General features: G+C 42.7%; 1 protein-coding gene across 4 annotated transcripts in view; it reads left to right on the forward strand.

Moving 5' to 3' along the window:
- The window catches only part of LARS2 (leucyl-tRNA synthetase 2, mitochondrial), a 258562-nt gene that overhangs the window by 134876 nt on the left and 95938 nt on the right, over positions 1 to 27748 (forward strand). For all 4 annotated transcript variants that reach the window (XM_070463340.1, XM_070463342.1, XM_070463341.1 and 1 more), the window contains 2 exons: positions 6064 to 6155; positions 11949 to 12009. In XM_070463340.1, coding sequence (XP_070319441.1) covers positions 6064 to 6155; positions 11949 to 12009 — 153 coding nt within the window. The remainder of the gene's footprint in view (positions 1 to 6063; positions 6156 to 11948; positions 12010 to 27748) is intronic.

Here is a 27748-nt window from a genome sequence, read left to right on the forward strand (position 1 = left end):
CGTCACCTGTAGCCGCCACCCCTGAGCTGCCCACGGCTCTGCCCAGCGGGAGGCAGGAGGTTCCTGTGGGGTGAGCCGTCGTCACGTGACTGGGTCCTCACCAGAGGCTGGCCTCACCCCGGCTTCCAGGCCTCGCTTCCCAGCCAGCACTGGTCCACTTGCCAGGACTCTGACCCCTGTGTCTGCCCCTCATCAGTAGCTGGCCCCATCTCCCCTTTTATATCCCCAGTCCCTGTAAATTTGCAGTCCTGCCGGTGCTCCTGTGCTGGCTTCTGACCAGTTTGCCGTCAGACCCGTCTCCTGACTTGCTTTGTATGGCAGAAGGGCAGAACCAGAACTCTGCAGGCCATGTTTCCCAAGCTCTGGTGTCAGCTGACCTCTGAATAGTTTTGGACAAGAAGAATTTGGCAAGATTGTAGGGTAAGAGGAAAGAAGCAGCCAGGGAATTTCTCTCTCTCTCCCCTCTTAACATCTCCATTAATCCAGCTCCATTTGGCCAGACCTGTCTGTTTCAAAAGCTTCTGCAACTGATCTCAGCCTTCGGGTTCAGTTCTCTCTGCTTCCTCCCTTTGTTCCTTCAGTCTAGAAGTGGGGTCAGTGTACCACCCATCTAATTTCTGTGTTGTTTCCCCTGTGCCCCTTGGCTTCTCACTCAATTTGAAATAGTTAGAGCATTTGTTAGAAGAACAGCTGAAAGTGATGGCTTTTATTTTATGCATTTTCAAGTTATAGCTGCCAGGACTTCTTGATCCCCTTTCTGCTGAAAGCACTCATCCAAGAAGAGGTTAACACCTGGGGGATTGAGAGGCTCAGGTGGTGCTAAAATAGAAATCCAGACGTTAGGGGGGGTGGTTGTTGTTGTTTGTTTTTAGGTTAAATTGTCTAGTTGGCATATGTGAGCTATAGATGTAGTTACTTGTGGAACTAAACCAAGGATTAAACCAGGTTATGGTGATAGAAAAAAATAGGGATTTTACAACCCCAAAGGAAAGTTTAGAGTTCCTCCAGTGAACGTTTTGGATGGTTTTGCCCATAGAGAAACCACAGACAAGAAAGTGGGCATGATATATCCCGAATGGGGGTATTTGATCTGGATGATGTAGAAGAGACCAAGAGGTGAACAAGGTGGGCACAGACAGCACTGACATGGTGTCTTTTCAGTAAATGAACTGTAACAGTATGACCCTGATGCTGGGGAAGATTGAGGGCAGGAGGAGAAGGGAGCGACAGAGGGTGAGATGGTTGGATGGCATCATCCACTCAATGGACAGGAATTTGAGCAAACTCTGGGAAATGGTGAAGAACAGGGAAGCCTGGCGTACTGCACTTCATGGGGTCACAGAGTCGGACATGACTTAGCGACCAAACAACAACAATTTGACCAGCAAATAAAACCTGCTGCCTGGGGATGTGGGACAGTCTTTGGTATTTCAAAATCTAGTCACGGCCTTTACTTTGTTTCCTCTGGACAATAGTGAATCATCTTGCGGCACAAGAGTGAGTTCTGCCCTTTGTCGCTGGGTGTCTGGGAAATCCATGGTGTAGAATGGGCGGGACCCTTTCTTGTCTCCTGAAGGCTTGGCTCACAAGGACACTAGTTCTGGTGCCCAGCCATGATGGAAAGGGACTATCCTGACTCCCCACAGTCTATATTCTAGGGCAGACATTTGTTTATTGTGACTTTTTGGTAAGACTATGAAATAATTAAGAAGTTTTAAGATTTTTCAAATTTTTATTTTCATAGACAGCTGGGGTAACATGTGAGCTAAGAATTTATCTTTTCATGTTCATTTCATCTGAAAACAAAAATAGAAATGAGTAAGTATATTATGTAAATCCAGACTGATTTTTTGACTGTCTCTGTATTGACTTTGTTTAAAAATATGGATGGTAACCTGGCAGCATGTTAATGGGCAGAAACATTGAACTGCTGCCATTTTGGCAGTCCCTAAGAAGAAACCAAGTGATAACTAAGTTTTCCCTTTTCTTGTGGAGCATGGTTACACAACAGTTACATTATTCTGCCAGCAAAGTAGCACTGTCTCTAGCCCCAGGAGAATTATAGCACATCTGGAAGCTGTGTTCTAGTGTTGTCCATGGAAGCGTTGCAGAACTTTCTAGTAATCAAACACAAATCCCCAAAGTGGGGTTTCCATTATTATTATTATTTAACTCTTGGAAATTAAAGAGAGAGAAAAATCTGTGCAGGAAACGTTTTTCATCTGTGGGTTAAGCAATACTCCAGAGAAAGCTGTATGCTACAAGGTGTGTGTTTTAGTCAGAATTCTTGGCTCCCAGGGACTGTAACCCAGATGAGACCAGTTTAACCAAACAAGGAGGTTTTGTGTGTTTTTGACAGATCCTGGTATAACTCACAGAACCAGAGGAGATGTAGTAGGAACGGGGCCTACTGGGAATTGGGCCCAGGTCCTTGAAGCAGATCATCACCCCTAGTCTCTGTCCACCTCCCATTTCTGTGTGTGTCCACACACCCAGCTGTATTTTCTCAGACAGCTCCACCAGCTGCTTTCTCCGTGGCCAGAGGGATAGGTTTTGTGACTGTCCGCAGCAGGATGATATGAAGTTGGAGGAGGAGCATATTCTTAGAAGACGGGTGGGGGAGGTCTGAAAGATGCACTGGATTGGGTTATATTTTGACAACTTCCTAAAACTACATAGAATTAGATATTCCTAGGGAATGTTAAATTTTTTTTAAAAAGACACGTATACACACAAACATATATACTTACATATTTTTTGCAGATGTCCATGGCATGTTAAATGAAAAAAAAAAAAAAACAGGTTATTAAATGGTTTATAGTAGGTTCTATTTCCATAAAAATAAACCAGCCAGCTCCTATATGTGTGCATAGCTCCTATATGTGTGCATATGTCTGTGTGTCTGCATTTAGTAAGGAGAAAAGCAGGGAAGGACACAAAGGCTGGTTGAGAGTAGGGATGGGGTGGAGTGGGGAGATGATCAGCTTTGCCTTTATGTATCATGTACTGTGTCCTTTCACTTGTTAAAATAAGCCTGTATTGTGCTTGTAATTTGAGAAGCATTAATTAAGGAAAAGAAGAGGAGCCTATTCCGACTGACCTCAGGAGAGTGGATGCAGGGACTGAGGTGGTCATGTCATCTCTTGAGTTTTTTTCTGACCATGCCTCACACTTGTGGGATCTTAGTTCCCTGACCAGGGATTGAACCCTTGGCAGGGTTCAGATAGGGTCGAGACCCTTGGCAGTGAGATCGCCAAGTCCTAGCCACTGGGAATTCCCTGGGAGTCATGTCATCTGAGGCTGGAAGTCCAGGGCATCCACTCTTCCCAGACTCCCGGGCTGGGAAGCACAGCAGAGGATGTGGCAAACCAGCCCCTCCTGGAGCGGCAGCAAACGGCAGAGCTGAGGTCCGGACAAGGGAACCAGTGATGTGTGACCTTGTGAGGTGCTGAAGATCCAGCTGATGATAGCAGCTGCCACTTGCAGCCAGCCCTGCCATTTCCTGGGTGCCTGCACTGTGCTGGGTGCGCCACACACACCTTAGCATGTGATTCTCAACAGTTCAGGGGGCTGCTTTCAGTCACAGCTGATAGCTGAGACGCAGGAAAAATGGTATGCCTCAGGGCTCACTGCCAATAAATGGCAGGTTTGGGTTTAGGATCCTTCCCCCAAAACCACAGCCTTCTGAGCAGCAAGCCTTTGTTGACATTTCCCACTCACTAACCAAAGGTGTGGGGCTTCCCTGGTGGCTCAGTGGTAAGGAATCTGCCTGCCAATGCGGGGAACTCCGGTTCGATCCCTGGGTGGAGAAGGGAATGACAACCCACTCCAGTATTCTTGCCTGGGAAATCCCGTGGACAGAGGAGCCTGGCGGGCTACCGTCCATGGGGTTGCAGAGTTGAACACAACTTAGCAACTAAACCAGCGCCATCAGCCAAAGGAGTTAGAGTGGCTGTGAATTTAGATGCATGGTCTTTTTTCTTGAGATGGAATTGTTCCATCTGAACAAAATCCTAGTTTTAAAATATTTAATAATCACAGAATGGAAGAATGACTTTAAGGCAAGTGGCATCTGCTACTGGGGGGGCCGTGCCTGTTTCTTACTGCCACCTGCTAAGAGCGACTAGGGAGAGGACGGATCTGGTGATTGGGATTCGAGTATGAATCCAGTTTAGGACACTTTGAATTGTAGGTGCTTATGGACCTGGAGCAGAGATGGCCATGGGTGATACTCATTTGCATCTCAGAAAGTTCTTGAATAAGACAGAAAGACAGAAGAAAACCCTAGGTACACGGTGGGTTTTTTTTTTTTTTAAAGGAGATAAAAAACACACATGGAAATAATATGATCTGAATTTTTAAAAATTAGATATAAATTTACCAAGTAACAGTTATGTATGGTTATATGGTAGAATTAAGGGTGTTTATTTTCTTCTGAATATTTTTCTCTATGTATTAAGGTTTTTCATAGTGAATAAACATTATTTCTATAATCAGGGGAAATGTTACTTAGAAAATGAAGGCTTCCCCAGGGACTCCTGGTAAAGAATCCACCTGCCAATGCAAAAGACATGGTTCAGTCCCTGGGTTGGGAAGTTCCCACGTGCCAAGGGAAGCTAAGCCCACGCACCACAGCTATTGAGTCTGTGCTCTAGAGCCGGGGAGCTGCGATTCCTGAAGCCGCACGCCCTGGAACCTGTGCTGCACGACAGGAGAGGCCACTGCAATGCAGCCCACGTGCTGCAACAAGGAGTAGCTCCTCCCCTGCCGCTCGCCGCAACTAGAGAAAAGGCCGAGCAGCAACGAAGACCCAGCACAGCCATGAGTAAATAAATACAATTTTTAAAAAAAAGAGAAGGAGAGCTGTTTCTTTGGTGGAAAATGTCCCATCAGGATATGAACAGGAAATGAACAGAGTGTGCATCACTGTCCTGGGAGGTGTGTATGAACAGAAGCTCAGGTTCCCGCATGATTACAAACACATAAACCCAGCTTGTGGCAGTGGACAGACCAGGAGCTTGAGAGAAAGTAAGAAGGCCATTAAGGGCTGTTTCTAGAAATACCAGAGCCTCCTCAGCCCATCCTCCCCTATAGGCAAGTTTTGGAAATCTGGCTCTGGGACAAGTTGTGTCTGTGGCGTGTGGCTGAAATCGGCATCAGAGGAGGGTAGGGGACTGAGTATTTAAAACAGGTCTTCTGAGGCTGTCCCTTGATGCCACAGCTTGTGTTTCAAGCCATTATTCCTGTTCACAGCATGGAAGGTAGCTTGAGAGAACTTGCTATTAAAGCTACCAGCTGAGCTGTGACTGGTCATCCATTTGCAGAAATGAATGCCTGTCCTGGCTTGAAGTAACTGCTCCTAGTGTCACCTGGAGAGGCTGCTTCCTCTTTCTGGGCCCCAGTTGCCTGGACTGTCAAATAAGGAAACGGGGATGGAGAGTGCATCTCAAGAGTTTCTTCAACCTCTAAGGTCCGAGGATCCCCAGACCTTTCCAAAGATCTGAGGTTCTTTGGAAAATGGAAATATCTTAGAGGTAGTGATTCAGAGTGGCTTATTATATACTTGAAAGGTGGCTATTGTGATGGAGGGACTGAATTTTAAGTTTTACTACATTTTAATTTAAGTTTATATAACCATATGTGGCTAGTGGCTACCCTATTGGACAGCACAGCTCCTTAACTGGAAAATCTAAGGTGAGCATTTGGAATGCCTGTATACATTTTTATATATACCTACTTTGAAATTGAAAGAAACTTTCTAATTTCAGAAAAACCGTTTGGGTTCCTTACAGACAATACAGACAAGAAGAAAAAGAAACTAAAAAATAGTCACGAAAACACCTACTCAATGATGACTGCTCTTGGCACCTTGGTGTTTAACTTTCTAAATTCCCTTCTGTGCTCATGTCTTAGGTAGCCAGCTGGCTTTCAACAGCATAGCTTGAAATCATCCAGGAAGGGATGAGACATGTTAGGAGAGAATGCCTGCTCACTGCCCAGCAGAGAATACTGATAAAGACTTTAGCAATCTGCCCTGGCTGATGTTTCTTTTCTGGGTGCTAGGTTATCAACCCTATGGGCTGGGATGCATTTGGATTGCCTGCCGAAAATGCTGCGATCGAGAGGAATCTACATCCAGAAAGCTGGACGCAAAGGTATGTGTTTACAAGCATATTCAAGTACTTGTATACATTACCCTTAAACAATTTTTTTTTTTAAACCTGTGCATGAGAAATAGAAAGCAAAGGAAACAAAACACTGCAGTCTGCCAAGCAATAAAAAAGGATTGTCTATATTGGTATTTGCTTTTTCTCACACTGCGTTCTTATCTAAGAAATAGCACAGAGTGTTTGGCTATTCATTCATATGTTCATTTAGATGCTTTGTTATTTACAGTTATTCTTCCTTTGAGTATTTGCATTTAGAAGGAAAAAGGAGGAAGAGAGGATGACATCTGTTAAAGTTCTACAGTGCTCTTCATCTTCTTGACCATAGTTTGAGCCATATCCAAAAGCCACCTTATAATTTTCTCTGCAAATTTTAATTTTTTTGGCTTCACCATTCTGAAGCAAGAGGAACACAGATCGTCAACAAGGAAATATATGGCCACTTTATTGTAGGTGTGGCTTTCTTTAAGGAGGACATAGCCTGAGTCCCCTGTGGCCTCAGGCTTCCATGTGCTCAGGCAATGCTCATCCCTCTTCCTCCTGATAAAGCCTTGAGGAACTTGAACTAGAACCTAGCACAATACTCTGGGCTCACTCCAGCTCCTTTCATAAAGCCATTCCTCGCCCTACCCCTCGGAGGTGTAGAGGGCAGTTCAAGGCCTATCCCCATTGTCTTTCACCTTCCTTGGCTTAATCTTTGCCCAAAAGAAACATCTTCTGCACCATCTACTTCTCTTTTTCCTTCCTCATCCCTGGTTTCCACTTTTCCAATTATGGTTAATTCTGAAGTAGTAAGAGTGATGAAAAAAGGAGGAAATGATGATTCAAATAAAAAGGGTTAAATATGGTATAAATTTGATATCACCCAGGAGAGTAATTGGCAAACTCTGTAGGCTAAATTTGGCCCTGCCTGATGGGGCTTCCCTGGTGGCTCAGAGGGTAAAGAATCCGCCTGTAATGCAGGAGACCCCAGTTCAATTTCTGGGTTGGGAAGATCCCCTGGAGAAGGGAAAGGCTACCCACTCCAGTATTCTGGCCTGGAGAATTGCACGGATTGTATAGTCCATGGGGTTGCAAAGAGTTGGACGTGACTGAACGACTTTCACAAAAGATTTAATAAACAAAGTTTTATTAGAACTCAAGCCACACCCATTTGTTTCTATATTGTTCATGGCTGCTTTCATGATACAGTGGCAGAATTGAGTAGTTGTGACAGAGACCGTATGCCTCATATGGAGCTCGAAACTTTTGCCATCTGGGCCTTTACAGATAAAGTTTGCCAGCTTCTCCACAAGAGCATAGCAGTAAAGAAGACGGCCCCAGAATCAGGCCACATAGGTACAAATCCTGCCTTTCTTTCTTCCTAGCCATTCACCTTGAGCAGATTACTTAACCTCTCTGCCCCTCAGGTTATTTATCTGTAAAGGAAGATAATGATTAAGCACTGTCTTAGTCAACTGCTATAAAAAGCAAAAATAACATCCAGTTGTGGATGGGACTGGTGGTAGAAGCAAGGTCTGATGTTGTAAAGAGCAATATTGCATAGGAACCTGGAATGTTAGGTCCGTGAATCAAGGCAAATTGGAAGTGGTCAAACAGGAGATGAACGTTGACATTCTAGGAATCAGCAAACTAAAATGGACTGGAATGGGTGAATCTAACTCAGATGACCATTTTATCTCCTACTGTGGGCAGGAATCCCTAAGAAAAAATGGAGTAGCCATCATAGTCAACAGAAGAGTCCAAAATGCAGCACTTGGAGGCAATCTCAAAAACGACAGAAAGATCTTTTTGTTTCCAAGGCAAACCATTCCATATCATGGTAATCCAAGCCTTTACCCTGACCAGTAATTCTGAAGAAGCTGAAATTGAACGGTTCTATGAAGACCTACAAGACCTTTTAGAACTAACACACAAAAAAGATGTCCTTTTCATTATAGGGAACTGGAATGCAAAAGTAGGAAGTCAAGAAACACCTGGAGTAACAGGCAAATTTGGCCTTGGAGTACAGAATGAAGCAGGGCAAAGGCTAATAGAGTTTTGCCAAGAGAATGCACTGGTCATAGCAAACACCCTCTTCCAGCAACACAAGAGAAGACTCTACACATGGACATCATCAGATGGTCAACACCAAAATCAGATTGATTATATTCTTTGCAGCCAAAGATGGAGAAGCTCTATACAGTCAGCAAAAACAAGACTGGGAGCTGATTGTGGCTCAGATCATGAACTCCTTATTGCCAAATTCAGACTTAAATTGAAGAAAATGGGGAAAACCACTAGACTATTCAAGTATGACCTAAATCAAATCCCTTATGATTATACAGTGGAAGTGAGAAATAGATTTAAGGGACTAGATCTGATAGACAGAGTACCTGATGAACTATGGATGGAGGTTCATGACACTGTACAGGAGACAGGGATTAAGACCATCCCCAAGAAAAAGAAATGCAAAAAAGCAAAATGGCTGGCTGAGGAGGCCTTACAAATAGCTGTGAAAGAAGAGAAACAAAAAGGAAAGATATACCCATTTGAATGCAGAGTTCCAAAGAATAGCAAGAAGAGATAAGAAAGCCTTCCTCAGTGATCAGTGCAAAGAAATAGAGGAAAATAATAGAATGGGAAAGACTAGAGATCTCTTTAAGAAAATTAGAGATACCAAGGGAACATTTCATGCAAAGATGGGCTCAATAAAGGACAGAAATGGTATGGACCTAACAGAAGCAGAAGATATTAAGAAGAGGTGGCAAGAATACACAGAAGAACTGTACAAAAAAGATTTTCATGACCCAGATAACCATGATGGTGTGATCACTCACCTAGAGCCAGACATCCTGGAATGCAAAGTCAAGTGGGCCTTAGGAAGCATCACTATGAACAAAGCTAGTAGAGGTGACAGAATTCCAGTTAAGCTAATTCATATCCTAAAAGATGATGCTGTGAAAGTGCTGCACTCAATATGCCAGCAAATTTGGAAAACTCATCAGTGGCTGCAGAACTGGAAAAGGTCAGTTTTCATTCCAATCCCAAAGAAAGGCAGTGCCAAAGAATGGTCAAACTACTGCACAGTTGCAGTCATCTTACACACTCGTAAAGTAATGCTCAAAATTCTCCAAGCCAGGCTTCAGCAATATGTGTGAACTTCCAGATGTTCAAGCTGGTTTTAGAAAAGGCAGAGGAACCAGAAATTGAATTGCCAACATCCACTGGATCATCAAAAAAGCAAGAGAGTTCCAGAAAAACATCTATTTCTGCTTTATTGACTATGCCAAAGCTTTTGACTGTGTGGATCACAATAAACTGTGGAAAATTCTGAAAGAGATGGGAATACCAGACCACCTGACCTGCCTCTTGAGAAACCTGTATGCAGGTCAGGAAGCAACAGTTAGAACTGGACATGGAACAACAGACTGGTTCCAAATAGGGAAAGGAGTATGTCAAGGCTGTATATTGTCACCCTGCTTATTTAATTTATATGCAGAGTATATCATGAGAAATGCTGGGCTGGATGAAGCACAAGCTGGAATCAAGATTGCCAGGAGAAATATCAATAACCTCAGATATGCAGATGACACCACCATTATGGCAGAAAGTGAAGAACTAAAGAGCCTCTTGATGAAAGTGAAAGAGGAGAGTGAAAAAGTTGGCTTAAAACTCAACATTCAGAAAACTAAGATCATGGCATCTGGTCCCATCACTTCATGGCAAATAGATGGGGAAACAGTGGAAACAGTGAGAGACTTTATTTTTTTAGGCTCCAAAATCACTGCAGATGGTGATTGCAGCCATGAAATTAAAAGACGCTTACTCCTTGGAAGGAAAGTTATGACCAACCTAGACAGCATATTAAAAAGCAGAGACATTACTTTGCCAACAAAGGTCCGCCTAGTCAAGGCTATGGTTTTTCCAGTGGTCATATATGAATCCCCTGTGGAGACCCTAGAGAAAGCCCTAGGTCCCCGCCTCATTTCGACAGAATGCCTCACATCCCTTTGACACCTCGAGAGGCACGTGGAGTTCACTGCTTCAAAAGTGACGATGCCTGACTCCTCTTGAACATTGATAGGAATCCCAATATCCCTGTGGCTACTGGGATGTGAGAGTTGGACTATAAAGAAAGCTGAGCACCGAAGAATATTAATGCTTTTGAATTGTGGTGTTGGAGAAGACTCTTGAGAGTCCCTTGGACCACAAGGAGATCCAACCAGTCCATCCTAAAGGAGATCAGTCCTGAATATTCATTGGAAAGACTGATGTTGAAGCTGAAACTCCAATACTTTGGCCACCTGATGTGAAGAACTGACTCATTTGAAAAGACCCTGATGCTGGGGAAGATTGAAGGCAGGAGGAGAAGGGGACGACAGAGGATGAGATGGTTGAATGGCATCACTGACTCAATGAACATGAGTTTGAGTAAACTCCGGGAGTTGGTGATGGACAGGGAGGCCTGGCATGCTATAGTCCATGGGGTCACAAAGAGTCTGTCATGACTGAGCTACTGAACTGAACTGATTGTTAGCTAATCAGAGATCACCTAGTGAACTTCATGGTTTTTCATATTTTCAGTCTGCTTGAAGTCAAAGGGTACACAGTAGAAATGAATTAGTCCTACAAAAAAAAAGAGAACCTGAAGATTATCATCTTTACTGAAGTAAGATAGAGAGACAAATATCATGAGATCACTTATGTGTGGAATCTTAAAAATGGTACAAATGAACTTGTTTAAAAAACAGACATAGAAAACAAATCTGTGGTTTCGTAGTGGTAGTGTTAGTCATTCAGTTGTGTCCTTCTCTTTGTGACCCCATGGCCCTGTAGCCCTCCAGGCTCCTCTGTCCATGGGATTCTCCAGGCAGAAATACTGGAGTGGATTGCCATTCCCTTCTCCAGAGCATCTTCCCAACCCAGAGGTTGAACCTAGGTCTCCTGCATTGCAGGCAGGTTCTTTACCGTTAGAGCTATAGTGAAGACCTTTACAGGGGAGGGCAGGGGGGAATAAATTAGAGGTTTGGGATTAACATATATTTATTACTGTATATAAAATAGATAAGCAACAAGGACCTACTGTATAGCACAGGGAACTATACTCAATGTCTTATAATAACCTATAATGGAAAATAATCTGAAAAATATGTATGTATGACTGAATCACTTTCCTATATGCCTAAAACTAATACAACAGTATAAATTATACTTCAATAAAAAAAGGTTACAATGTCTTTAATTTAAAAATTGTATAGAAAAAGCAATATTTCCTATTTTCTTATTTCATGCTAAAATTAGTTTATATACTTCTCTCCTCTTTTCCAGTTGTTTGAGAGTTTCAGTTTTCAGGTTTTGATTGACAAAGCTCTGTGTGATTTCTCCTGGATTTCTGAAATTTTTATGTTAAAATTTTTTTTTCAGCTGCTTTTAAATCTGTAAATGCTTGGCCTAAATTTGTGCAGGATCCAGGCATATGGATGTGCCAGGCATGCACAAATCTAAAGGGTTGCCTTTCTGAATGGCCAGGGAAAAGGCCAGTCCCCAGGAGCAAAGACTGTCATGGTTTTTAGTAGATTTTGCAAGCGTCCAAAGACTAGCTATCTTCTACTAAGCAGATATTTTAGTTGGTTCTTAGTGATTAACTTCTTTTTTTATTTTTTGGCTAGAGCAAAACAACACTTAAAGCCCTTTGAATCATCTAGACTTTTCCAGTCTCCTTTTCGCAATCTCAGAGTGTAATTTGCTTATGTCCTGTCCTGTTTCTAAAATCCAAACCCTCTTCCCTTTGTTTCACAGTAATATCAGACACATGAGGAAACAGCTTGATCAACTGGGCCTGTGTTTCAGCTGGGACAGGGTAAGTCACCTCTTTCCCAGAAGGTCTTTATTTTAACCACAGTCCTGAGTAAACAGGGGACTGTGCTCATTTACTTTATCTTCCTTCTCTTCACGTCAAGAGGAGGGAAAGGAGGGTGGCAGAAAACAGGCAGGAAGGATTAGCACTCCACAAATGAAAAAGTATCCCCAGTGGATAATTTGTCTGCAGACAAGTCATTTTCTGAGGGATTAAGCTAAGAGAGTTAACTTATTTAACCTCCCAGTTGGCTGTGATTTATATATGTGGGAAAAGCTCTGCACAAGGATTGCTCCTATTGTCAGCAATAGTTTAAAAAGACTGTTGAAATCTATGTAAGTGATTAAATATCAACCCATGTGGTCCCTTTAGGTGATTAGGTGGAGGTCAATGGATCATTTATCTCTTTTGTCCCACGTTTGGAATTGAGGTTCATGGTAAATAGCCTTTTGGTATAAAGTGCGTTCAAACTGTGTATTAAATCCCTGGAGAATTCCAGACCTGGGAGGAGTTCAACACCCAGGCTAAATGCAGCTGAACCCTTCAAAGCAGTGGCCAGTAATTAGCCTCCAATTAAAATAAATTAATTAATTTTTTAAAAAGATGTAAAAGAAAAAAAAAGCAGTGGTCAAAGAACCCCAGTTAGACACTGATGCGTGGTCTGTTAAGTAAGGTGGACTCCTGCTCATCCTCTCCATGAAGCAATACTGTGATCACTTTTAGCTTCCTATTTACTTCACAAAATGCTTTTCATTGCTGGGTCTGTCAAGTTCAGGTTCACATCCTTTTTACTCATGAGAAGCACCTGGGAAAAACTGAAATATGATCGTCTTCTCCTCCCCCATGATTTTTTAAAGATTGCATTTTGATGAGTACAGTGAAAAAGAATGAAAATCAAACACATTTAAACAGTCCCTGCTTTTGTCTTTTTTTTTTTTTCCAGCTTCTTTAGATGAGTTCATGGGCTGAATTAAGTTCTTATTGCAGCACTGATGCCATTTTTATCACTAACTTGCAAGGTCACCAGGGTTTTGTTTGGTGGAGGTGTGAAAAACTCCTGGTGCCTGACTCAGCTTGTCCGGAGGAGCCGGAAGTGCTGGAGAGAATCAAACATATTCTACTGTGGAGAGAATTGAGTAATGCCCTGAGCGCTCCAGAGATGCGTTGGTAGATTGCTTGAGGGCAGAGATGGTCTTGTTAACCCTCTAGGATGAGAACTAGGCTAGTCCTACACAGGAACAGCAACCATAAATGGTTCAAAAATTAATGGGTTGTTTTCCAGATTATCATAGAAGATTAGAAAACATAGAAAAGTATAAAGAAGAACATAAGTCAGTATGATTAATTCAACATCATTGTATGGTTCCTTGTAGTCTTTTTTTCTGGAATTATAAATATCTGTATAATTTACTTTTGCAAAATAGAATTCATAAATCATGTTTTTTATTTTGCTTTTTTTTTTAACCTGCTGTTCATGAACATTTTTCCAGTTTATTAAATAGTCTTTGGGAAAAGTGACTTTTTATAGCTATACAGCTTTCCATCTTATGAATATATCGTAATTTATGTAACCTGCCCCTTGTGTGTGTGCTCAGTCATGTCTGACTCCTTGCAACCCCATAGACTGTAGCCCTCCAGGCTCCTCTGTCCATGGGATTTCCCAGGCAAGAATATTGGAGTGAATTGCCATTTCCTACTCCAGGGTATCTTCCCGACCCAGGGATTGAACCTACATCTCCTGCATTGGCAGGTGGATTATCATACATTTAGATATATTCTAATGTTTGTCTATTGTAAGTACAACTTCTCAATCCCTCTTGTAAAAATCTGAAGTCCAGAAAGCTCTAAAAGTGGAAAGTTTTTTCATAATTCATTTGACTGCAAAACCTGACCTAAACTGATGTTTATCTCACTTATAATGAATATTCATATATGTTTTACTCTAGGAATAGTACAGTGATTGATTACCAGGTGCTCTCCCAGACCTAGTTAGGTAAATATACTGTTGTCTCTTAACATCCAGAAAGTTCTTAATTCTGAAGCACAGTTTGACCACAGGCGTTTCAAATAAGGGATTTTGAGCCTGGAAGTGCAGGATTATAGATGAATATCACCACTCCTGCTATCACTGTCTAATAGTTACTGAACAATTCCCATGGGCCAGGCACCCATAATTCTCTCTTGAGATCTCTAGAAATCTCTAAAACGTGGACACTTCTGTTGATTGCATTTTACTGCCTGTCACCCCCCCAACACTTGGAGCAGATACCTTAATGCGCATATTTCCTTAGTATGAATCCTCAAAAAATCTATGAACAAGTTTAAAGCTTGTGGTACTTGAATTTAAAGATAGTTAAAGGTATAATTTGCTTATGTTACTTTGTTGTTGCCAAATTATCCTCCATAAAGGTCATACATATTTACCCTCCCAAGTTATTAGTTATTTTCATCTGTACTTCTTTATTACTGGTGATAGTGAGTTTTTTTCATGCTTTTAATGAATGTTTGAATTGGCAGGGTGTTGTGTGGAAATGATCTAACCATGTCTTTTGTCCATACAGGTAGATGGTGTTTGTCCTTACAAATAGTTTCCCTCAATTTATCATTTGATTTGCATGCTTCCAGATGGTGCTAGTGGTAAAGAACCTACCTACCAGTGCTGGAGACTTAAGAGGCATGGGTTCAATCCCTGGGTTGGGAAAATCCCTTGGAGGAGGGCATGGCAACCCACCCCAGTATTCTTGCCTGGAGAATCCCATGGACAGAGGAGCCTGGTGGGCTACAACTCCATAGTGTCTCAAAGAGTCAAACTAGACTGAGGTGACTTAGCACGCATGGGATTATTATTAGCACACAAATATTTTCTTGGAAAGGCCTTTCAGACAGATAAATACATTTATATCTCAATTAATTTTTAATTTTTGCACTTAACTGGAATTCAGTTAAGGAATTCCTACTTTTTCTGAATAACCAGTTGTTTCTTTTATTTTCAAACAGTCTTCCTCATTGATTTGAAAGGTTACCTTTATTATAGTCATGATCTTTTACACTATTATTACACACTTAGGTTCTGTTTCTGTTCATTTGATCCATTGATTACTATGTCATTACTGAACTATTTTTAGTTATACTTGCTTTATAATTGGCTTTAATATCTGGTAACAGAGGTTTTTTATTGTTTGATGTTGATAGCACTATCCCTACTATCTTGTGTTTTTGTTTTCTTGATGTATTCTGCCCATTTAAAAGCATTTCTATCCTTTAGTTGTTGGATTCTTTTGATGCACCACTTATGTATACAGTTAATTTAAAAAATTAAAAGATGGACAAAGCATATGAGAAAAACCATCTTTTGGCTAATCTAGAGCCTTTCACAGTGAAGTGTAAGCTATTTGTATTTATTTTTATAACTAGTATATCAATTCTTTATTCTTACACACAATACCCTTAAGTGTCTTTTTTTTTTTTAATGTGTTCAGCAGTATCAACATAAAAAATAGAACAGTATGTATGTTTTTGCTTCCCATGTAAGGTAAGGAGATTAGCTGGTAGATACACTTTCCATTTTCTAAATCTGTTTTCCAGAGGCTTTTGGGGTATATTCTGAGATTTGGGGCCTAACTTCTTATTCTTGTAATTTTTCTTATCACGCATCACTTCTTAGCATAGAAATGTAGATATTTGCTTTTGGTTTTAAAATCATATCCATAACAATTACTGAAACCAAATGATCCTTAGCTAGTTTCAGTGCTCATCCGTAGGCCTTATAGAGCATGATTGCCCATTTGCAAAATCTAGATTTGTGAAAAAATGTTTAGATATTTTAGCTCTTGCTTTGAATCTTCTGATGTTGCATACTATTTTCATAACAGAGAATGACTTTTCATTGCTTTCACCTATGAGCAGCAACTTACTGGGGTATATATAATTCTTTTTTCTTTCAAATTTCTTTAGTAGACCTTGATCCTTGACCTACTGTCTTAAAAATTACAGACGCACGGGAATTTGCCGAGATAGTATAGAGAGATCCTATGCATCCTGCACTGGCTTTTCCCAGTGATATCACTTCAAACAACTGCAGTGTAATATCAAAACCAAGAAATTAACATTGGCATAATGCTATTAACTAGAGTACAAATCTTATTCAGATTTCACCGGTTTTTATATGTACACACAGTGTGTGTACCTATGTGTGTATGTATGGGGAGGAGGAGGAATTCTATGCAATTTTATCACATGTCGATTTATGGAACCACTACCATCTGCTGGTAGAGAGGTCTCAGTCCAGCCCGGACCATCTCTTTGTCACATAGAGATCTTTCTGCTCTCATTGGACTCCTTTTGTCCCTGCCTTTGCCAGAGGCAGTTTTTCAAAAGTCTCCTCAGGGTGTATCTTCCCTCCTTTCACTTTTAATTTGCCCATTGCTTACTGCCCATGTTTGATCTGTGGTGTGAGTCTTTCCTTCTGGCAGTTTTCGAGACTCTCAAGAGCACCGACTCTTTCACTGTCTTTCCTTGTTTTCACCACCTCTCTCTTGATTTTGGTCCCTTTGTTCTCCTCTACCTTTTGGGAGAACGTCTCCTGTTTGCTTTCCACATCACTGATTCCGTTCCTATTGAAGCAGGGCTGCTTTGTGTTGTTTCTAATGCCAGTAATAATTCTGCTATTGTATTTTTAGATTAATTCTCAGTTTTCCTCATCTCATTCAGTTCCCATCCTCTTTCTCAAGCCTCTTGGCCAGATACATTTCTTTTCTTCCTATTTTGCTATCTTATCTCCTTTCACAGACCACATATGTTCAGAAAATTTCTTGAGAATACAAGGCGATGCTCTTGAAAAGTTATCTTTTGCGTCTTTTAAATAAACCTTTTCACAAGTTTGAAATGCTATGCTCTCCTTGTTTGTTTCAGAATCTTTTCATGGACCCCTGGTGGATTTTTCCGCCTGTTTCCTGAGTGAGGTGGACTAGTGTATCAGTTTAGAGATCCATCAGCCTGAGGGGAGCAGAGTGGAAGCTCTGGTCATTCTCTCTGCCACCTTTATTGCTGTCGGGGCTCAGAGGACCCATAGCTCCTGGGGCATCTTTCTCTTTGCTCTGATCTTTACCCAGGTATGAGCTGCGCTCAAAAGTGCCCGTGACCAAGACTTCTTCACCTGCTTCTGAGGCCCTCCAGCCTGGGGTGTCCAGTCTGTGGGCTTTCCACTGCTCCATAGCCCATTCTCCCCTCTGAACTCGCCCTTTCAAATTAGGGGTGCCAGAGCTCTGCTTCTCAAGAACCTAGTCTGTCTTTAAGAGGGGAAGATGCTCTTTGGCTTTCGGTGTTTGTCTTCAACTTAATCCCATTGGCCAAACTCCCTTGATGTTTCTGGGATGTCAGTGGCACCTCTCTTACTTCCTGTACTAGTGCAGTTCCTTCAGCCTCCATCTGTATGTTCTCCTGGTCATTTTTTTTTTTGAATAAATATGGTTTTCTGTCTTTCTTTATTTGTTTTTGGCCACGCTGGGTCTTCGTTGCTGTGCGGACTTTTTCTCTGCTTGCAGTGAGAGGGGGCTACTCGTCGTGGCGGTGTGGAGGCTTCTTATTGGGATAGCTTCTCTTATTGTGAGCGTGGGCATCAGTAGTTGCGACTCCAAGGCTCTAGAACACAGACTTAGTAGCTGCGCCACACGGGCCTAGGTGCCCTGCAGCATCGGGGATCCTCCTGACCCAGGAACTGAACTGTGTCTCTGCTGCATTGGCAGGCAGATTCTTTACCTCTGACCCACCAGGGAAATCCCCCCAAGATGGTTATTTTAACGGGAATAATGGAAACAACTTTAGATACATGCATTTTTTTTTTAGTTTATTTTAAAAAAATGAAACAAAGATGAATATTTTTAATGATAAAAGGTACAATTCACAAAGAAGATAGACATCATAAACCATTAGACACCTAACAACAAAGAAACAAAGATACATAAAGCAAAAATCAGAAGAAATATAAGGGAAAAGAGAAAAATATATAATCATAGTGAGACATATTAACATTTCTCTGAGAATCTTTTAGATAGATGCATTCTTGATACCCTTTTCCCCAGAAACCCAGCAGTGCTTTTTAATGGAACTTTTGCATTCTGATGGATCATACAGAGCAGCAGAGTGAGGAGGTAGAGGAATAGTTTATCTATAATTGATGGGGTAAATCTGTGCCATTTGCAGATAACAATCCTAACGTCTCATAAAAACTGGGTAGGTGGCGTGTATGGATAAGGAAAGCTGAGCACCGAAAAATTGATGCTTTTGAACTGTGGTTTTGGAGAAGACTCTTAAGAGTCCCTTGGACTGCAAGGAGATCCAACCAGTCCATCCTAAAGGAGATCAGTCCTGGGTGTTCATTGGAAGGACTGATGTTGAAGCTGAAACTCTAATACTTTGGCCACCTGATGCAAAGAATTGACTCATTGGAAAAGACCCTGATGCTGGGAAAGATGGAGGGCAGGAGGAGAAGGGGACGACAGAGGATGAGATGGTTGGATGGCATCACCGACTCAATGGACATGAGTTTGGGTAAACTCCAGGAGTTGGTGATGGACAGGGAGGCCTGGCATGCTGTGGTTCATGGGGTCGCAAAGAGTCGGACACGACTGAGCGACTGAACTGAACTGAACTAAGTAGATGGCTAGTTGACAGTCAACAGAATACTTAAAAAATCAGATGGCTCAGAAACCTTCTCTTCCTCCCCCAGATGGAGAAAACCTGGGTCATGGTCTCATCCTTCCTCCCTCTGTCTGGATGGGGAATCCCTGTAGGAATGGTCCCGCTCTGGAGCTGCCTTCTCATCTTTCTTACAGCAAATGCTTGATTGTCTGAGTTAAAAGAAAAAGAAGTATGCATTTCTGGGAGTAATACTTTTCTGGTGAGCCAGAACAATAATCACACGGTGCTTTTTAGCTCAGCACTGTGTTTCACTGTATCAGATGTTATTCCCCAAACAGCCTATATCATCTTGATTCGGAAAGGAAGAAACTGAAGGCTGAATTTGAATAGCTAAACATCTCCTCCAGGAAGAGGAAAGAGGAGATAAAATTCCAAACAGTGCAGTGAGAGAGATCAGACACGTGTTTGTGTGTGTGGAGCACTTTCTTTGTGGAATCATCGGCAGCCTTTCTGGAGAAGATGTGACCTGCGTTCTGTTTTCATGGCTTCAGGCTGTGGCCTTGGTGATCATGCACTGGCGCTTGGGCTGGCCCCGTGAGTGCCTTGGGACAGTGATACTGTTAGCTTCTACACTGTGTGGTATGACTCACTGAGGCATGTCTGTCTCTGACTTTGACCCTGTGCCCTCCCACCAGTGCTCTTGTGCCTGAAGCTGGTTCTGGACTAGGCCTTAGCTGTGTGTTTTTGTTGGAGTAGGCTCTGGGGCCTGATTTTTATCAGGAATCATCTGGATAACTATTTGGGGAGCACTTCCTAGGAGTTCCCTTCAAAACCAGCAAGCATATGAAGAGAAAAAAAAAAACGTCCCAACCAAATGGGACTCAAAGTAATGCCTGCGGAACCTGTGAGAGCAGGGCTTTATTAACTCGTTGTTTATGGTGTTTGCTGAGCAGTACCCAAACACTCATCCTTCAATGTAACACCAAAACGGAAACACAGGACTGGGCATCAATGATATTTGGATGAACTTGTCTCCTTTACTGGAGTAATCAAGAATTGACTCTTTGCTGAGTTTCTTTACTGTGGAGATCTTAATGAGCTTTTATTTTACGAGCAATCATTTTCATTGGATTTTAATTTTGTTTATTTTTGGCTGTGCTGGGTCTTTGTTGCGTCGAGGGCTTTTCTCTAGTTTTGGCGAGTGGGGGCTACTCTAGCTGTGGTGAGCAGGCTGCTCACTGCAGTGACTTCTCTCGTTGCAGGGCACCGGCTCTAGGGTGCGCGGGCGTCGCCTGCGGCAGAGCTTCGGTAGAGCACGGGCTCCGTAGTCGTGGCGCACAGGTGTTGCTCTGTAGCACGTGGGATCTTCCTGGACTATGGATCGAACCTGTGGCTCCTGCGTTGGCAGGCAGACTCCTCACCACTAAGCCACCAGGGAAGCCCCATTTGTCACTGAATTTTAAGTTTGATTTCTTCCCATGTTTCTACGTTCTGTCTTCGATACATGTTGGTGCCTGGTAATAAGACCGATGGATTTGCCCAGCAGTCCCATTGGAAGCAGGGATTACTGCCCCCAAGACAATCAGCCATTGAAACGAATTCAAAATGAGCCTCGCCCTCCCCACTGCCAGGTTCCCTGAAGGCTATGTTGGCTGAGATGGATGTGGGGTGTGGTTATCCTGGGGTGGTGGAAGACACACATCAGAACTGGCTCTATAAGAGTTTTTATTGGGACTGGCTTTTCTGATGTCAACATTTTCCAAGTTTTATCCACCCATGCTGCCCAGCCTCCATAAATTCTGGGGGCTGCTGAGGCGTTTATGGCATCATGTGCATACAACTCTGTTCTTTCTCTTTCTTCCCTTTCCTTGTCCTCTTGCTATTCCTTGTCCTCATCCATTTTCCCTGATTTACTTGCTTTCCTTTTCCTCTTGTCTTCTCTCTCCTGCCTCTTTTTTATAAATAATTTTATTATTATGAAAAATTTGTAATCTGCACTAAAAGTGAGAATAGCACAGACAACCCCCAAAGACTCATCACCCATCATCAACAGCTGCTGCTACGTGACCAGTCTCATTTCATCTGTACCCCTCTGCTCTGAATGATTTTGCGACAAGCCCCAGACATCGCATAACCTCATCTGAAAAGAGTCACTATATATCACTAGAGGATGAAGGCTCAGTCTTGCCTTCTCCGTCCCTTCCTTCCTTCTTCACAATTCACTATCACACCTAAAACAATTAACAGTAATACCATAAAATCAGGGAATACCAGACATTTTGCAGGCTTCCATGGATGTCTTATCAGTATTTCTTTCTACCGAGTTTGTTTGCCTGCACTTCTGCTGGCCTTTGTTTAGCCTTTTCTTCCCCACCCTCCTGTCATTATCATGGTTTGGAACCAGTACTGTCTTTTCATCCAAAACATACAGGCTCTTTGGACCATAGCTGCATGAGTTTATTTTCAAAGACAGCATGCTTTGTATGATTACAAAGTGAAAACTATTATTGCCTCAAGGCCCTGACTACCTTGGAATTTTATTTACAGAGAGGACTAGACATTTGACAGAAGGGATTAAATTCCAGGAAAGAATGAGGGTTCTGGGATAATAGAAAGATACATTTTTAACAGTTTTTATTTTAAAAGAATTTAAAGACTAGCTTAAAACAAAAAGAACTTAGGGCAAGTGATTGCCTGAAAACCTGGTTGGGAAGATGCCAGTTGTGAAAGCTCAGAGCTCTGGTTGCCTTGACAACATGCAACTGGGCCTCGAAATGTTTGATTCTCTGAGTCCTCCTTCAGGTCCTTCCAGAAGTGAAGCCATTTATCTGGTAGATCTCTAACTCTGCATTACTTGCTGTCCCTCAAAATTAAAAAAAAAATTAACTTCTTCCAAATGTTCTTTTGTTGACCGGGAGGTAAGAGGCAATGCCTTTTTTTACCTGAGATGAACTGGCAGCTTGTCTCCAGTGCTTTCAGTTCGGGGAGGCTTGGTGCTGGTGCATAAGGGTTAGTGTTCAGAATTGTCACCGTGTGTCATCACATACCTAGCACACATGCAGACCCCGTGCACTGCTGTGCCAGCTCAGTACTTACCGGCCTAAAACATGGGGGGAAGCTTCTGGTTGCTTCAGCCAGGATAGTGTTCTTGGACTCCTCAGCCCTAACTGAAGAAGGAGATGGCCTGGGGAAGCAGGGAAGTAGTCTGTTTTATCCTCATGCCCATTTGTGGTCATGAGCCCTATGAAGGATGCACACTTTGGCTCATGGAATAGAATTTCCCAATTTAGTGCTTGTTAAATGCTTCTTGGAGATCGGATCTTGGATACTCATCCCAGAGGCCTGGACTTTGGTGATGGGCCTTGCCGTTCACACAGGGTGGACATGACCTGTTACTCCTCCGAGCCTCAGGTTCTTACAGTCATTAAAGAGATTAGCTCACACCTCAAATACTTTAGAAAATAAGAGTGCAAAGCCTCTTCCCCATGGCTGAATCAGATATCCAGGTCAGTTTTGCATGATAGCCAGTACAACTTTTGACCAGACAGGTGCCTATAGGTGTACAACACGAGATGCTGTACGCACATTGGGAGGCAATGTCCACAAGACCTTGCAGATAGTCTTATTACTCCATGAAAATAACGAGGTTAATTTATGTGTGTGCTTGGACCAGTGGTTCTCTAACTTTGACAAGCTTCAGTATCACCAAGAGGGCTTGTTAAAGCACAGATTTCTGGGTCCCACCCTGATGCAGTATGTCTGTGGTTTTGTTTTTCTGTTCAGAAAAAAAGGACCTTAGGAATGATTGTACTCCCAAACCTTATTAGGTAGGAATCACAATAAAACCTACCATTAGTTTTTTCTGACATGGGGTAGAGCATAAATGAATAATAAAAACACAATTTATAAAAAAATAGGCAATGTTTTTGCAAATACAAGATTATTTTTATAAAATTTCTTTGTGAAATGTTAGACATGGATAGACTTGAGCATAAAGCATGTACATAAAACTTAACACTTTATTGGAAGTGCAACCAGCCACCACCTAGGTTAAGAAAGCACCCAGAAGCTCTTTGGGGGCCCTATTCCAATTGCAGCTCCATCTCCCCCCACTACCAGCATCATATGAAACTACTGTTCTGACATTTATGGTCATCCCTGCCTTGTTTTCAGTTTCACCACCTACCAGTGTTTTTCATAGTTACTTAAATGGACTCACCTGTATGTGTTCTTTTGTGTCTAGCTTCTTAAACTCAACATTTCTAAACTCAGCATTATGATCAGAGAATGTTCTCTGTGTGATTTTTCTAGAGGAAAACCCCACTCCTGTGTGTCTCCCACACTCAGTACTCTGCGACACCAGCCTCACGTCTGATGCCAGATGTGTGTCCTCTAATGTAACTCAGTTCTGATACTGTCTGTGTGAAGATGGTGTCAGACCCCACAGGTTACACGCTTAGCCCCACAAGACAGTCCCCCTGCCCCCACTTCTTATTCCACTCACAAGTCCAGGTTGTTACCTCGACTTCTGACCAGCTGACTCTTAAGTCAGAGGTTTCCACAACTCCTCCTTGATTAGTTTGCTAGCAAGAGTTCACGAACTTCACAGAATTCAGGAAAGCAGTCTGCTACTTGTTAGAGTACCAGTTTATTACCAAGGACATCAAGATGAACAGCCAGATGAAGAAGTATACAGGATGGGGCCCGGGAGGGTCTCAAGCACAGAATCTTCTGTCCCAGTGAACTGGGATGGCCACCTTCCTGCATGTCACCATCCCAGAGGCTCATCAAGTCTTGCTGTTCATGAGTTTTTATGGAGCAAGAATGAATTCCCTGACTCTCTATTTGAACTCCTCTGACACTGGCCTATCAGAGAGACAGAAGGGCCCCTCATTATTGCTGGTTGGGGTCGAAGTCCAGACCCCCTTCCCCCACCCCTGTGATCTCAACTGACACTGCCAAGGTTGTTTTTTTTTTTTTCCCTATATTAAGTTGGATTTTATTTTTATTTAAGTTGATTTACAATGTTGTGTTAGTTTCTGTTGACAAAGAAGTGATTAAATTAAAATATATATACGCCTTCTCTTTTTATATATATTCTCTTCCATTATGGTTTGTCATAGGATATTGAACGTAGTTTCTTTGTGCCATGCAGTAGGACCTTGTTATTTGTCTGTCCTATATATAAAAACCTGGTGTCCAGGAGGAGTAGGAGAGCCCGGCTTTCCACTCCACCTCCTCGGTCACCGCCCTGATGCAGGGACTGGGCTCCCTTGGTCTTGGCCCCCTGGGCTTGTAAGTCTAGACTGTCTACTAACCACTTCCTGGTGGGGATAGGGCTGTCATTTTTTCCTGTGGTGTTGACTAGGGTAGAGCTGTAATTGTCTAAATTTTCTCTCTTGTTAGGCTGTCCCTTTCATGGGACTTTGGCTTAAGGAAATGTGCTTTTCTTCTTTTTTATTTTTTTGTCTGTACTCCTTGGCATTTCTGGATTACTGGCTTCGTTAGCTCCAATTCTGGGACTTATGAGGCATAAAGAAAATCTGTGAAACTCACCACTGTGTCATTCCTCAGGTGCTGAGGTCTCTAATTAGCCTGCCTTCTCTTCTCAATTTATCCAAGTCTGTGTTTGCTTTATACATACATATATATAACATTCAGGGTTTTTAGCTGTACTTAGTGGAAAGAACAGGAAAAAGTGCATCTGTTCCATCTTCCCAGAAGAAGATGGCGTATATAGTTTTAAATCCCCCTTTCTTCCTGTGAGATTCTGATCTGCACTTCCCTGCCCCTAGTCCTTCCCTTAAACATCACTGGGCTACATTGTGTTACACATGACATCTTTTAGGCTGTGACGGGTTTCTACTACTCGTTGCTCATAGAGCTCACAGGCAGCAGAACAGCTCATTTTGGGCACCGCTGTCACTGTTTTGCATCCAAGGAATTGATGAATTGATATTTCCTCTTCATCTGGACCCATGCCCGTCTCTAACAAATAGCCTTCTCATTATTCAGGAAACCTAGAGAACTCACTTCTCAAAAATATCTTTCAGAAGACACTGCCCTGTTGATCCTGAAATTTTCAAGTGTGTTGCAGATAAAATTAATGTTCTTTTCCTCCCAGGAAAAATGAAACAATGGTAGAGAGCTGGTTTGGCATGAATATTTGAAATACTGGCTTCTGCCCAAGTAGACTGATAACAAATTACAACTCATACCCATTCATCTCATCTGTAGTTGAATGGAGGGTTTTCCATTCCCAGCTGTCTAGTTAGAAAAGCTGTCCCTATTGTCTGACTGCCTTGATGAAATTCTTGTCAGCTGGCAAAGAACAGTTACCAAGCAATTAGGCAAAGTGTTGCTTCTTGTCCAATTATGGATAGTTTACAGAAACTTGTACCGTTTGTAGCAGGAGACAGCTTTCAGGTTATCATAAAAATGACAATGCTCAAAAAATAATGGCCAGGAAAATAGCAAAAGAGGAGCCTACTGGTCAGCCTGATTTCAGTTCAGAAAGACAGTGTGAGCTGTCTTCAAAACTGCAAAGACCATGATTTCCTTTTCCTTAACGCTTCTTTTCTAAATTGGCTTCGAGAGCACGTAGAACATGAACCTTTCAAATGACGAAAATTCAGCTGTAACCCTAGATTTGAAAAACAAGACCTTTAAGAATAAAATGCGTGCTCTGTAAAAGCAGTGTCTAGCATTTGTCATTTTCAGTTTTCATTAAATGCTCATTTTCAGGCTGACGTTAGTCCTGAGATGAAGAAACATAATTACATACAAATGAGTTCTTAGACAAATGTTAGGTTCATGATTAATTAATTACCCTGATATTAACACCTGTTCTCTCAGCTCTGCAAAAAAGGAGGAGAACCGGGAAGGTAAAGGAGGCCCCAGGCAGAAACTCAGCCAGGATGAAATATAACAGATGGCTGAAGGAAGAGGGATGAAAGGATGGGACCAAGGTGAGGGGGACAGTGAGGCCGGAGAACCTGGGCAGTGGCAGCCATTGTTGTTCAGTCGCTCAGTCGTGTCCGACTCTTTGCGACCCCATGGGCTGCAGCACGCCAGGCTTCCCTGTCCTTCACCGTCTCCCAGAGCTTGCTCAAACTCATGTCCGTTGAGTCAGTGATGCCATCCAACCATCTCCTGCCACCCTCTTTCTCTTTTACCTTCTCTTTTCCAGCATCAGGGTCTTTTCCAGTGGGTGGGGAGTAACAAATAGTTTAGGAGGGAGGAAGCAGCGGCCATGTGGTCTGGGACAGGGACCCCCTGGCTGGGTCTGTGGGTGGCAAAGAGTTGTTGGGAGAGATGCAAATGGAATGGAATAAAGCAGAACAGGAGAAGTCAGGGAGAGGTCTCAGCCCTGGAATGCCTGTGGGAGGTGAAGGTGTGATGGATTGCCTCTTTTCTCTCAGAGACAAATGGGAATGAATGAGATAGGAATAGGAACGACCGTTCAGAGAAACTGCTTAAGGAAAGAGAGACTGTGAAAAGGTTTAATGTAGGTGGCTCGAATCTTCATATTCTCTGACCCAGGGCCCATATGCAGTTAGTACCCAATAAATGTCTGTGGCATAATTCAGGGAGTGAGTGAGCAAACAGAGCCCTCAGTTGGATGGAAATTCCCTTCTCTTTGTTCTCTGAACCTCCGTCTTCTGTCACTATAGCCGCTTGTTGTTGTTAAGTCTCTCAGGATAAGGACAGGGTAATTGTAGACCCTTCATGAATGTTTTCTCCTTGATGAATTAAATGGGGAGAAACACAGAATTCTGGACCAGTGTTACACCATGGAGCTGAGAAACTAATCTCAAGCGTGTCTCCTTTTGAAAAGCCATCATTTGTTTTTGATTTTGTAGAAGTCGCTAATGGAGATATATGTGGTTCTGCGTTTGCCTTTAGAGGTTTGAAGTTTCTGCACACAGGTTTCTTAGAACACTCTGTTCAGTATGAATTGGAGTGACATTTCTCATGTGAACCCATACTTGACAACATTTAATATGAATAAGCCAGACTGGTTCCAAGAGAAAAAGACATTCTAATCTTTTAAAAACCTGTTACATTTAAGAAAACTTGCAAGGGCTTTGTCTCAAAGCTTTAATTTTTTTTTTTTTTTTTTTTTTACTCTGGTGACACTTGATGTCCTGAATTTTGATGTATTTGTTGCTTTAATGAAGATTTATTGAGCATCTGTCATGTATACCTACTGGGCCAGTGTTGGAAAGGCAGCCTGACCCTCTCCAGATTCCTGGATCCTCATAGCACTTACGCGTCCCATTTTCTAGATGAGAAACATGAGGCCCAGAGAGATGAGTCGTTGTCCAGGGTCGCTGGCGAGTCCACAGCAGACCCACGGACTGAATCCAGTGCTCCGACCCCAGTCTTCAGCCTACCTGTCCTTCACTCCTTCCTTCCACTGCCCTTCACCTGCCAACAGGCTGTTAGGAAGGTGGATAAAACTTGGGGACTTAAATAATAGAGCCAAGAAGTCTGTTGGGTCCTAAAAGATGGGGATATGCTTGGCACGGAGCACTAGGCTGCTTTCTCATGCCCTTGTGGCATTGGCAGCCGACGGATCCACCCCTACCCTGTGGGGAAGGGAGCTGGATGATTCTTACACACCCGTGGGGCCCCTTGCATCACCATTGTCCTCTCACCTGTGTGTTAAGTGTTTGCCAAGTACAGTACCACTCTTGCTCGTTACTCACAGGCAGAGGTATCTACCTGGCCCTTTACAGTCTTGTAACAGCAACTCAGAAAGTGAGTAGGCCTGCTTAGGCCTCTTCCCCAGGAATTGTGGACCATGAACCAGCCTTCCCCTGTTATATTCCCTGGTGGTTCTGCATGGAGGCCACATCCTTCCCTTTGGAGCCTGGGTTGTTGGAACTGGTCATATGGATACATACTAGGTTGTCAGGGGCTTTGCAGGTGGCCATGTGGATGCCCCGTTGTGACCTCAGGATGTTTGTCTGTGCGTGCGTGCTCAGTTGTGTCTGACTTTTTGTGACCTTGTGGACTGTAGCCCACCAGGCTCCTCTGTCCATGGGATTCTCCAGGCAAGAACACTGGAGCGGGTTGCCATTTCCTTCTCCAGGGGATC

This window comes from Odocoileus virginianus, unplaced genomic scaffold (genome assembly GCF_023699985.2).
Source record: "Odocoileus virginianus isolate 20LAN1187 ecotype Illinois unplaced genomic scaffold, Ovbor_1.2 Unplaced_Contig_2, whole genome shotgun sequence".
In the NCBI taxonomy this organism is placed as follows: domain Eukaryota; kingdom Metazoa; phylum Chordata; class Mammalia; order Artiodactyla; family Cervidae; genus Odocoileus; species Odocoileus virginianus.